The sequence below is a fragment of the Rhinolophus hipposideros genome (genome assembly GCF_964194185.1).
Source record: "Rhinolophus hipposideros genome assembly, chromosome: 1".
NCBI lineage: Eukaryota > Metazoa > Chordata > Mammalia > Chiroptera > Rhinolophidae > Rhinolophus > Rhinolophus hipposideros.
In genome coordinates, this window is record NC_138047.1 from 30,601,294 (window position 1) to 30,613,972 (window position 12,679).

The following is a 12,679-nucleotide window of genomic DNA, read 5'->3' on the forward strand; positions in this document are numbered from 1 at the left end:
GAGAAGGTGTGATAGAATACTTATTATCAGGACAGCTGCATATCAGTCTTTCTACCTGTTAAATAGCCACATGACATTTAACAGGTAATTTAATTTATTGGAGTCTTTTTCCCCCCATTTTGATTGAATAAATAAGATTTACCCTATTTGCTTCATAAAATTATTATGTGAATCAAATATATACTATGTATAAATATGCTCTAGAAATAAAATGCTGTGCAAATCTCTAATATTTTCCTACCCAATTTGTTTACATAGTGATTCTATATATAATCTTGATCTATTGGTTAAAACTGCAGTTTTTCCCCTTCTTGTTTAAGAGAATTAGACTATTTTTAAAAGAAATATTTATATACATGTTTTATTAGGTTGGTGCAAAAGTAATTGCAATTTAAAAGGTTAAAAATTGCAAAAACCGCAATTACTTTTGTACCAACTTAATATATCATTCTTGATATTTTTGATATTAATTAACTCCTTCATTTTTACCTGAGATTCTACTTGGTTATTGCCTGCTGTGCCCTGAATTTATTATTTTGAGATTGTCCTCCATTGATAAGAAGTGGTATTTGATGTTTTGATCCAAGATGACATGCGTAACAAAGAATAGTGTAATAAATTGCAGTATGTCTCTAGGTGTGGATTAGAATTCATTGTAAATGAAGTTTGGGAAGATTATTTTATGACAAGTAAATACACTGTTGTGCTAATAGAAAAAATGGAATACAAAAATGATCTCAACTTCTTAAAAAACAAATTCCCATAAATAGAAACAATTCTGAGTCAAATACTTTAAATGTCTGTAGTAGTTTTCTATAGACGATGAAATTGTGGATGGATTTTATTTTCTTACGCTTTTTTGTATTTTTTTCAATCTTCTACAATGAGCATATTTTCATTTTAAAATCCGGATAGAAGCAAAGATAAAATTATTATGCTCATGAAGTTCATATCCTTTGAGGCTTTAATTCCGTTTTTAAGAATCCCAAGGAAATCATCAGAAAGAGACAAAGATTGACGTACAAAGATGTTTACTGAGGCATTATTTATACTAAAAATTAGATAAAAATGAATCAGTAATAAATGGAAATGGTTAAGAAAGTTATGGTGTCCTACCCTTAGAATAGTATGAATTAATTAATGACATGAAAGTTATGCTAGTCTTAAGTAAATTTAAAAAAAGGATATTATCTTCTATACGATAGGGTTTCAGCTATGTAAAATGTATGTATGCTGCAAAATGATTGAACAAAAATCTTGATAGTACTTATCTCTACAAAGCAAAATAAGTGACTTATACCATTTCTTCTGCTTTCTAAGTGTTCAACATATGCATGTGTTGTAACCAAAAAAAAATAAAGTGTTTAAAACAGTAGGATTAGGATTAACACTTGTCAGTTTACCTGTTTATGTTAATATTTTCATATTTGCACTGGATGTCAGATTATGTCTGCTTAGCTATTAATTAAAAGAATGTATAGTATCACATTTTTCTTCTAGGGAACTAATAGAGGAATTGCATCCCATAATTAAAGAAGCACTCGAAAGAAGGCCAGAGGTAAGCTGTGTGGTTTTCTTATCGTTAAATATTTATATGGCAAACACTTGTCTTCTTTATTCTACACATTATACCAACAGAAATTCAGAAGTAAATAAGCACAAGATTGCCTAGTACAGTTTTCCACATTTTTTAAAACACACAAAACTTTTTTTGCCCCCACAGGGGATCTTATGCAGAAACACATGTAAAACAGATGTTGAATTGCTCGTGAAGACAGGTCTAGATTAGGGTTGGCAAACCTTTTCTGTAAAGGGCCAGATAGTAAATATTTTCAGCTTTGCGGGTTATACTGTCTCTGTTTCAGCTATGTAGTTTTGCTGCTTAGACTACTAAATAAAAGGGTGTGGCCATATTCTAAAAACTTTATTTACAGTAACAGGCAGCAATGGGCTATATTTTTACGAATTCCAGGTCTAGATCCCCAAATCTACAGATAAATGTCAGCTTCCAAGCAGCTTTTAGAAAACAACAGGTCTAGTGGAACAGACAGGTATGTAAATCATAATTATAGCAGTGTATTACACACAGGAATAAAGTCGTAGATCAGGGGTTCTGTCACCTAAGAGAAGAAAGCCTCCGACTCTGCCTGTGGAATAAGAGAAGGCATTATAGATGAAGTACTGATATTAGAGGTGAATTTTTAAGGATGATTCCCCAGTGGACAGGCAAGAGAAAGACATTCTAGGTGGAGGAACAGCATTTGCAAACTTTATAAAATAATCTAGACATTGCAGATTCTTTTGTGTGATTACATAAGGGGGACAGTGATTGATTAGACTGGAAAGCAAGATAAGAACTATCTCATGAAAGGTGTCTGATTTCAGCTTTATCCAGGACACCAGTGGTCCCCATGTGGCACTGGCATCTGAAAATTACGTGGAGAGCCTGCTAAAAATGACAGATTCCTGGGCCTATTGAATAAGAATTTCTAGAGGGGAGCCTAGAAATCTTTATTTTTTTGTAGCAGTTTAGATGAGTCTGATGTAGAACACTGAGGATCACTGCCATTAATTTTGGAGATCCAATAAGGAATTTCAGCAGGAGAGGGAGAGGGTGATAATAGCTACTCTTTTAGAGACTTTAAAATAGCATCTGTACTTCTTTACTCCCTGTCTTTAATTCAATCCTATAGAGTAGTGATAGTACCCATTTTGTAACTGATTAGATTCTCGCTTCAGAGTGATCATGTTGGTTAATAGTGCAGGATGGTTTATTAGAGGAAACTGGAATTGGAAACAAAATTAAGTGGCAGTATCTATACTTCTAAATTTCAAGGGGCAAAGGGCATCATGGCAAATGAATAGATATGTGCAGTGAATTGCCTTGAATGTAAGCTACATTGTGAGAGCTTTAATCTCACAATCTTTCTATGGCGACAAAATGAAAACAGGTCAACCATAACTTTACAGAAATTCTCAAAGTCTGTGCAGAACCATCCTGTTCAATATGAATTGCTATAAGCTTCATAAAGAACTAAAAGATCTAGTAAATTTAATGAATTGGTTATCAGCAAATTGGTCTGCTTGTGGAACGCAGAAAATTAGAGACTGGACATGAAAATGAAAGACTAATAAATACATTTTAAATTGCTCTGTGTTAGGAAAACTACATCATAAATGAAATAATGGGTTGTAGAATATAGTGCTCAATTGGCGATCTGTATCTTACTACTATATGAGGTCTTGTTAGAAGCAGAATCAGGTTGGTATAGCTATTATTCTCGGAGTTAAAACTTTGACCCTAGTAAGACAATCATTTTTATTATTACCATAACGTTCAAAGATGTTTTGTTTTGGTTTATATTTATTTTTTCTGTCAAAATTATTTGTTAAGTAGAAAACTCCGGTCATGAGCAAAATCTGGGGTTTTTTCAGTCCCCTTTGTGATATTTTCTCTGCCCTTCTGTCATGTTTTTGGCAGTATCTTAAGATTTGTGTGTGTGTGTGTCACTTCAAAGAGAACAGTTTACTAACTGCTTCAGTTCTTCTACAACTCTCAGACTAGCAAATCACTTAAAAGTAACTAGAATTTTATTTTTTTCCCCATACAAGGAGTATCACTACTGAAACTTATTTGTGATTTTGTTTGGCTTGTTCATTTCCATTTACCCCCACATATCTCTTTGATATAATGATTACCGGAGTGCTCAAAATTTACACTGCATAACCAAAAGAATTTTAATGAGCCCCAAAACTCTTAAGATATTCACAGTATTCTTTCCAAGTTACACCAGTAAGTTTTCTGTCAACTTCTCTGAAGGGTTTTTGATTAATTTCTTTGTATCTTTGGAATAGAATATGAAACGGCGCAGGCGTCGAGATATTTTACGAGTACAACTGGTACGAATATTTGAATTGCTGGCAGATGCTGGTGTCATTAGTCACAGGTTGGTATTGGATTTTTATTTTTATTTTTTCATTTTCATTATTTTTAATATATTTTTAAGCAGGGCGCAGATAACAATGGCCCATGGGGGGAATCAAACTGGTAACCTTGGTGCCACCAGCACCACGCTCTAACCAACTGAGCTAACCAGCCACCCCGGATTTTGATTTTTAAAACTTTGAAATTATTAGGGATAGTATTTTTTTCTCTCATGAACTATATAAAAACAAAACAGGACCTTTGCAACAAAAACTTGTCTGCATCGCTATCAACATTATTTACCAGTCAAAGATGCATCCACCAAATTAACTAATGGCTAAAAAATGTAATAAAAAATCCACCACTAGTACTGGTCTGCTTCAGGCAAAAGTTGGGTATAATGTTCCTACGATATTTGATATTTATTGGACTCTAGTTATCCAGGCAAATCTATAGACAGTAGCCTCTTTTTTTGTGACCTGTTGGACTCTGTCTTACCTCATTTTTAAGATATTCAGGACGTGTAAAAATCATGTATTTGAAGGCTCGACATAATATAGTTAGCCAATTTATTCCAATCAAGTATCAATCTATCCTGCTGGGAAAAAATATGAAATCCACAAACATTATTTTTAACTGTTTTCATCCCTCACAAATGCAAACATAAAACCTCGGGTTATTGCTAGAATAAAGGCGTTGACACTAAGACCAGCCCCCTGAGGACAATGTCATCAACTTTGGTTGAGAAATAACTATTTCCAAAGAGGGTAATGGTGTTGCCTGATCATTGAAGGAGGAACAAAAATGGATCTGACCATTTCCAAGAAAAGTTCACTGAAAAGAGATCTTGAGAAAAAGATATGTTGATCATCAAACAAGTATAGTATTGTTCCTTAAGCATTTGTCCTGATTATTTCTTAGTGTACCTAAGACGGTTCATAGTTTAGCATGAAGTGTTTTTGACAGGTGCTTTTGAAATACAGCTTTAGTCTAAGAGAATTTAAACCATTAGTATACTTTTCTTAATAGTAAATTTAAATCAAGTGAAAATAAATAAAAAAGAAACCTCATTCTTTTTTTCTGCCCTTCACAAAAACAAAACAGCTCAAGTTAGGAAAAATAAATTTGAAACTTGCTGGGCTTGGTGCAAAAAATTAACGAAATACATATCTGAATCTTTTTTTTTCTTTTCCTGTTTGCCTTTAATGTAATGTTAGTGAATGAAGAATCTTTGAATGGTATTGTTTTGGGGAACTACAAGATATTGGTATCTTTTAAATTTCATTGCAAAAACAACTCATTGTTGAGCAGTATGGTTTTGACTATAATTGTGTCTTTTGGTTTTGTTTTTTTAAGAGAAATGAATATAAGGCTATTGCTGTTACGGACTTTTTATTTCCTTGGTTAAGAGAAAAGAAAAAAATGAATTCTGAATACCAAGAAGTCAGGGATATTTGTTTTATTCACCCAATTGACCCTATGTGCATTGTAGGTAGTCCATGAATATCTGTTAAATGAATGAATGTTTTATTCTTGGGTCAGGATGCAATCTACTAAATTAATTTCCCATTCACTAATCAGTCATGACCCAGAATTTAAAAACACTTGTTTAAGGAATAAAGGAAAAATTTTCATCCTGAATTCATTCAACGTATTTTTATTGTTAGATGCAGACTGATATATTTTTTTTAATTTATTAGTTTCAGGTGTACAAGACAAGGTAATATTTAGACGTTCATCATTTATATCCCTCACACTGTGAACCCCCCCTCCCCTCATCCACTATCCCTCCGACCTCATACCGCAGACTGATATTTTTAATGTACTGTCGTACCATTGCGATGTGTATAAGAAGCTATTCACAACTAGTAAAAATGTTAATTTTACTTTTAAAACCATGTATTTTAGAAGTACTTTTTAAATATAAAGAAGAAAAGCCGACCAAAATAAATATAAATGTAATGTCTGATTATTTATGTAGCACTAATAGTTTATTAGGCCTTTCATATATAGTAATTCATTTATAATCTTACTAAAATGCTCTAAAGTAGATACAGGTCACATGCTTAATCACTGACGAAACAAGACAAGAATCCGAGACTTCTGACTCTAACCAAATGACCCCCTTCCAGTCAGTCATTTCTAGTTCTAGTCCAGAGCCCTTGCCTCAAGGAGAATCTTACTACAGAGCTTCTTGAGGCAATTCCATAGGTCTAGACAGAAGATTTGAAAACCAACAGTCTTACTTGAATTCCCTTATGGTTTTGTATCCCAAATAATACCTGTCAGGTAATCTTGCTGAGAATAAGTACCAATGGATATTTGATAGTGCTAAAGGCTTAATATGAAGATGCGTGGCAATTATGAGAATGTAAGTTCAGTACGTCCTCTCTACCTTTCTGAACTGATCCTCCCTAGCCATATGCCTCCTTATTTCCTTATTTTGAAAAGCTTTATGATTTGACAGAAATGAAATAATATTTGGCAGGCAGAATAGTTAAATTTAGATATGGAATTGAATAATAATAAATTTCAGTAGCAGTTCCTTGATTAAGAAGCACCATTTATTTTTATATCTAAGTAAGCCCAAATGGTGTTCATTTAATTTTTGAATGTTACGTTGCACACAACCATGACCATTGAAAGTTGTGATTTTGATTATTAGGAAATTGTTTTGATTTATAGTTTAAAATCATGTATTTTCTTTATCATTTATTTTCTTCAATACTTTCAGTGCAAGTGGTGGCCTTGATAATGAAACACATTTCCTCAACAACACTTTATTGGAGTATGTAGATTTAACTAGACAACTCCTGGAAGCAGAAAATGAAAAAGACTCTGACACACTGAAGGATATACGATGCCATTTTAGTGCCTTAGTGGCGAATATCATTCAGAATGTTCCAGGTATGATTTTCAGTTTCTTAAACCGTTATTGAATACTAAGGGAACATCGTATCTTTTTCTTCCCCTGAGGTTCTGTATTCTAAGTTGATAAAGCAACTTGTAAACATAGTGTAAAAATGTGCCAGCATAACTTGGGTGGCAAGAGTTTGTTTTACCTTTGATTAGTGTCAGTGATTAGAAATCAAAAAGCAACCCAGCACAGACTTTGAACAATAAGACACTAACACAAAAATTTAAAGAAATCAATAGAATAAGCTCTTTGTACAAACTTGTTCTAGATGCAGTGAGCAAAGAACGTAATGCTTCAAATGGTAATTGAGAACAGAATTAACATGATGCTCTTTTGAATAATGGAGAGGAGGTAGGCCATAGATGTAAAGCATAACAAGGATATAGTGTCATTGATTGATTCCTTTAACAGATGTGTGCCTTTGTTGAGCACGTACTACGTGCCAGGTACTGGTTTAGGCACTAGAAATACAGATCTATGCAGTCGTATTTCAATATGTCATAAATTCTTTATGTATAAAGACATAAAAAATGTGACTCTAGTTTTTGGTATACAATGTAAATACAAATAATTCTTTTTCTTTCTGGAAAAAAAATAAAGATGTTTTGTTACCTTAAAAAGTATATGCAAACAGTTTAAAGTAAAACTTTTAAAGTAAGAGTGTAGTTGTATTTTATATAAGCACCTCTTTACGTACATGAATTTCAAGTACAGCAACCCTGTTTTTAACTTTTGGGCAAATTGTGTCATTTAGAGGAAAAACATTTTTTCCCCTCTAAATATTCTGATCTGAAGCTCACCAATGTAAAAATATAATTTTAGTCCATTACTAATCACTTGTCTACAATTTCCACATTAGTTCATTATGATACTGCTGTGCTTTTTCACCAAGGGTTGATGCAGAGAACTTGTAGAATAGAATTTTAAAGTGGAAAAAATCCTTGGAGATCTTCTAAACCAGTGGTTTTCACATTGTGTTGCTTCTCCTCTGGTACCATCAGCAAGAGGCAGCAGAGTGGGTTTGGACTCCAGGTGTCACATCTAACTTTAAAAAGATCAGCTTTCCTTCAGTTTGTTTTGTATATCAAGATTCTGTGTAGGATCCTTTTATAAAGATAGCTGCACTGCTGAAAACATACAGAGTTTAAACGTACCTTCGCTAGTTAAAAGCCTTCTTTTACCAATGAACCAAGACGCAGAGGTGTGTTTGTTAACGCCTTGGCCAAACTTAACCATGCAGCCAGCAACAGCCCGGGGAGGGGCAGGGTCCTCCCCGTTGCCCTCTTGCTCCCCACCCCTTCTCACCCCCCTGCCCAGCTCTGTGTCTGCCTCCAGGCAGCACTGTGCCTGCCAGGAAATTCTGCTTGCAGAGATGCTGTATTGCACGGAATGCACTACATGATGATATCGACTGCAACATTGTTACTGTTATTTGCATATATGTAAATGATTTCTATCACTATGGAGATTTTTGTTAAGTTAAAATGAAAACTTTGCCTTTTTACAGTATTACATATTCAGTAGCAAGTTGACACGCGTATTAAAGTAAAAATGAAATGGAAATGACTTGTTTCTCCATCTGTTTTTTATTTACAGTGCACCAGAGAAGAAGTATTTTTCCTCAACAGAGCCTTCGTCACAGTCTGTTTATGCTGTTTAGTCATTGGGCAGGTCCTTTCAGCATCATGTTTACTCCCTTGGACAGATACAGTGATAGAAATATGCAAATTAATAGACATCAGTACTGCGCCTTAAAGGTATTTACTTGGAAATCTGATTTTTCTTTCTTATTTTTCTTAAGCATGTAATTAAATGTTTTTGCCTCTCAGTGCTTAGCATTATAAAAAAGATAGGGATTTCTTCTGAGTACCTGAGAGTATTAGAATATATATCGCCTGTCATATTCAAACATTTATACCATAAGTTTATTAAAATACATAAAATACAATGCAAACAATTTATAGAAATCTACCTAAAATTTGAATACCACTTTCTTAAAGAGCTGAGGATCACCTCAAAGAATACCTATTTTTTTCCTACTTGAGTGCTTTCTCTTGGTCTATTTTTTTTCCTTCTCTTCCAGTACTGTTCAAACTTCATGTTTAATTTCGCATCATGATACTTGCTATTCACAATAAATTACCTAGTTTTGTAAATAGCTATTACGCTTTTCTTTGTGAGGAAAGAAATTAAAGATATTGTGGCTACATAAGTAAAAATATCTTGCCTCTTCTCATTAAACAAACAACCAGCATTTAACCTCTTAAATGTTTTAAATGTAATTCTAATATTATTGTTCGAAGGCTATGTCTGCTGTACTGTGTTGTGGCCCTGTTGCAGATAATGTAGGACTTTCATCAGATGGCTATTTGTACAAATGGTTGGATAATATTTTGGACTCTCTGGACAAAAAGGTAATTATTGATAAAAAAGGTAATTATTGATAATTCCTTACAATTTCACAAGAAGTTGTCATTGCATTATTTGTAATTATTGTATGGCCCACTGAAAACAAGGCTTTTTAAAATTAGCTAGGTTAGCATGATAACACTGTTATGTAAAATTAAATAGGATGCCATAATCTATTTCTAATTCTTATTACACTCATTTGATAATTTTAATTTCTCTTTTATGTATAGGATCAATACAGCAGCGGTGTGTATATATCTCACAATGGGGTTCTAAGTCTAAAAATTATGTAGAATATATTGAGCTCCAAGGAAGAAACATGTTATTTGCTATGTTTAGTTTCTCCTTTTTGACCACTCTCCAATTAATCATTCTGTTCTGCCCTCCCTATTCCCTTCCCTTCGTACTGTCATGCTGTACACACGCAGACTTCACAATTTAAAATAGGACTTACATTTTTCCCCCTCAGAATAATTTTTCTATTGGGTTATCAAAAACAAGAATAAAGCTTGATCAAAATAACTGGAGAGATTAATAACTCACTTTTCTGAAAGCATATAATTCGTGTTCATATTCATCAACTGTCTTCGGGGCTTTCCTGGAGGAGAGAATGGTACTGCTGAGTGTCTTGTGTAAAAAGCAGACTACATTTAATTTACCCATGTCATGTTTTCTGCTGGCTGAATAAAACGAGAAGGAGTTGGACAAAAAGAGACAGAGTTTTGTGATTAAATACAATAAACATATGCACTACATTATTTTAGTAAGATGTTGGGAAGTAGACACCTATATAAATAATACATAACTCTGTATCCTGGGCAATTTTGTAACCTTAGGTTCATCAGTTGGGCTGTGAAGCAGTTACATTACTGCTGGAGCTGAACCCAGATCAGAGCAACCTGATGTACTGGGCGGTGGATCGATGTTACACAGGTTCGAAGAGGGTGGCAGCTGGCTGCTTTAAAGCCATAGCTAATGTATTCCAGAACAGGTACTCCAGATACTGTGTTTTATATTTCATTTTAGGTTCTTCTTTAAGAAAATATTTTCTTTCAAATTCAGAAATACTAAGAAAGCATTATTTTCTTTCCTTAAGCTCTAACAAAATTTAACCAAAATAGGGACAGTAATCACCATGCATCTGTTGTTGTACCTTTTACCTTAGAAAAACAAACAAAAAAAGCCCGTCACCTCATCGGCATAGCAGCTGTATGTCTGCACTGCAGCCTTGCCCTTTGTGTATCACATTTATTAACTTCTGTGAAAGCCACTAAACATTATTCCCCTAACCTGTAAAATTTGTCCCTAGGGATTATCAGTGTGACACAGTGATGCTCCTAAATCTGATACTGTTTAAAGCAGCTGATTCTTCTCGAAGTATCTACGAAGTTGCTATGCAACTTTTACAGGTTTGTAAACAAATGCTAATTAAAATTTTTTTACTCGGGATTTAATGAAGCACGATAATCTATTCTTGCCTCAAAAGTATAATAATACTCAGCTATTCCTTTTAATAGTAAGGTATAATGTCAATTCCTGATTGTCATTAGAAGTAGAAGACAAAGATTATATGGGTCATTTAAGTCTGTAAGTAATATAAACTGCTCAGAAGTGTATTATAGCGGGATTATGTATATTGCCCCCACATGCACCTGTGTGCATGTAAGAGTACGTATAAAAATTGAGTGGTTAGGGCCTATGTGTGTGTGTGTGACTATTCCTGTTCAAAAGATAATGTCAACCAATGTTTTGTGTTTTTTTTTGAGAACCAAGTGAAAAGTACTTAGCTCTTTTATTGAAAACCTTATGTAACTTTTATTTGTTAGACTGAGAAACATAACCTAGGAAGTTAACTAGCCAAACATGGGTATGTCATTATTATATAATACATAACTAATTGATAACAGAGCGAGGTTCTTTACTCTTAACCAAGAGTTAAGAATGGGATTCACGTAGATACTGATTTTTCCAAAGGGTTTGAAGTGGTACCGATGCTGGTGAGGACCATCTTAGGACTTACATCCTAATGTTTTTATTAATTAAGAAGAAAGTTCAGTATGGTTTATTTAGTTACATGCTTTCATTTTTGTTATCAGGAGCACATTTGATAAGTACATGTGAATAATCTGCAAATGTTTTATAATAAAAACGTTCTAAACTATTTTCTAAAATTAAAAACAGAAGGTTCAGTAGTGTAGCTCTTTACATAGTATAAATGTAATGTCAGAAGAATTTTTACTTTATACTTCACATTTATTCTGTGGTTAACCAAGATCTGTTTGAAGATTTTTTTTCACTTATACATGTTTTATATAGTCATGTTTTTGAACTGGAAAGTGGTGATCTCTTTCAAGTAATTGTATATTAAGTTGCTGTAGTTATTTTCAGACCATGCTACTAACGGAATCATTGCCATTGAACAGAAGCCTTGTAAATAGTTAAAGGTTTTTTGCAAACATTTCTCAGAATTAGAAAGTAACGTGAAATACCTTACTATATATATAAATATATATATATATATACACTTATATATGTGTATATGTATATATATATATGTATATATAACTATATGATTTTTAAACTTGAATGTTTCTTGGGAAAAGGTTTTATTTTTTTAATTATAGCTGAAACCTAGAAGAGCCATAAAATCTTAAATTGGTGGCATTACATTCCTGTAGATCCTGGAACCGAAGATGTTTCGCTATGCTCACAAGTTGGAGGTTCAGAGGACAGATGGAGTCCTCAGCCAGCTGTCTCCTCTGCCACATCTGTACTCTGTTTCGTATTATCAGTTGTCTGAGGAACTAGCACGGGCATACCCTGAGCTGACTCTCGCCATATTCTCAGGTATGATCATTTAACTGGTTAGTTGTTTTTCTTTATTAGCAAAAATTTCTAAACTACGTTTAGGAAATTTTAAACGTGTGAAATTTGAGGGTGAATCAAAACAAAACGTGTCTTTACATAGAGACTTTTTTTCCTTTAATGAGAACTCTTACTACTGATCTATCATGATATTTAGATGTCTTATTAATGAAGTCTTTATAGGGCTTCTCACTTTTTCTCACTTTGCCTTCCCTTCTCAGCTCCACTCCAGCAAAATAAAAAAAAAATAACAAAGTAGGAGGGGGCTTTACATGCAACTTAAACATATTTCTGTAGTAGATACAGAACTTTCTGAATCTTCTAGTATGTGTTTTATCTTGTGTACTGCCTGCCTTTAAAATAATGCAGGGATAAAGATACAGATTTCTTTCTGTAAGAAAAACTGCTAAGCACAGGGAAAGGTCCTGCACTGCCTTGAGCAAAACTCCTGCTAGAATCCCACGGTGCTTTCTGGCCCAGTTTCTTTTACTTGGGGCCAACAGATATTCCTGCCAGGGCTTCTGAATTATCAGGGCTATGTGTCAGGCAGGATGTCATATCTG

At 33.7% G+C, this 12,679-nt stretch overlaps 1 protein-coding gene across 7 annotated transcripts in view; it reads left to right on the top strand.

Annotated features, from left to right (window-relative positions):
• The window catches only part of FRYL (FRY like transcription coactivator), a 241,985-nt gene that overhangs the window by 162,381 nt on the left and 66,925 nt on the right, over positions 1-12,679 (top strand). For all 7 annotated transcript variants that reach the window (XM_081049753.1, XM_081049752.1, XM_081049754.1 and 4 more), the window contains 8 exons: positions 1,501-1,558; positions 3,856-3,947; positions 6,660-6,832; positions 8,439-8,599; positions 9,146-9,256; positions 10,088-10,242; positions 10,561-10,660; positions 11,930-12,098. In XM_081049753.1, coding sequence (XP_080905879.1) covers positions 1,501-1,558; positions 3,856-3,947; positions 6,660-6,832; positions 8,439-8,599; positions 9,146-9,256; positions 10,088-10,242; positions 10,561-10,660; positions 11,930-12,098 — 1,019 coding nt within the window. The remainder of the gene's footprint in view (positions 1-1,500; positions 1,559-3,855; positions 3,948-6,659; positions 6,833-8,438; positions 8,600-9,145; positions 9,257-10,087; positions 10,243-10,560; positions 10,661-11,929; positions 12,099-12,679) is intronic.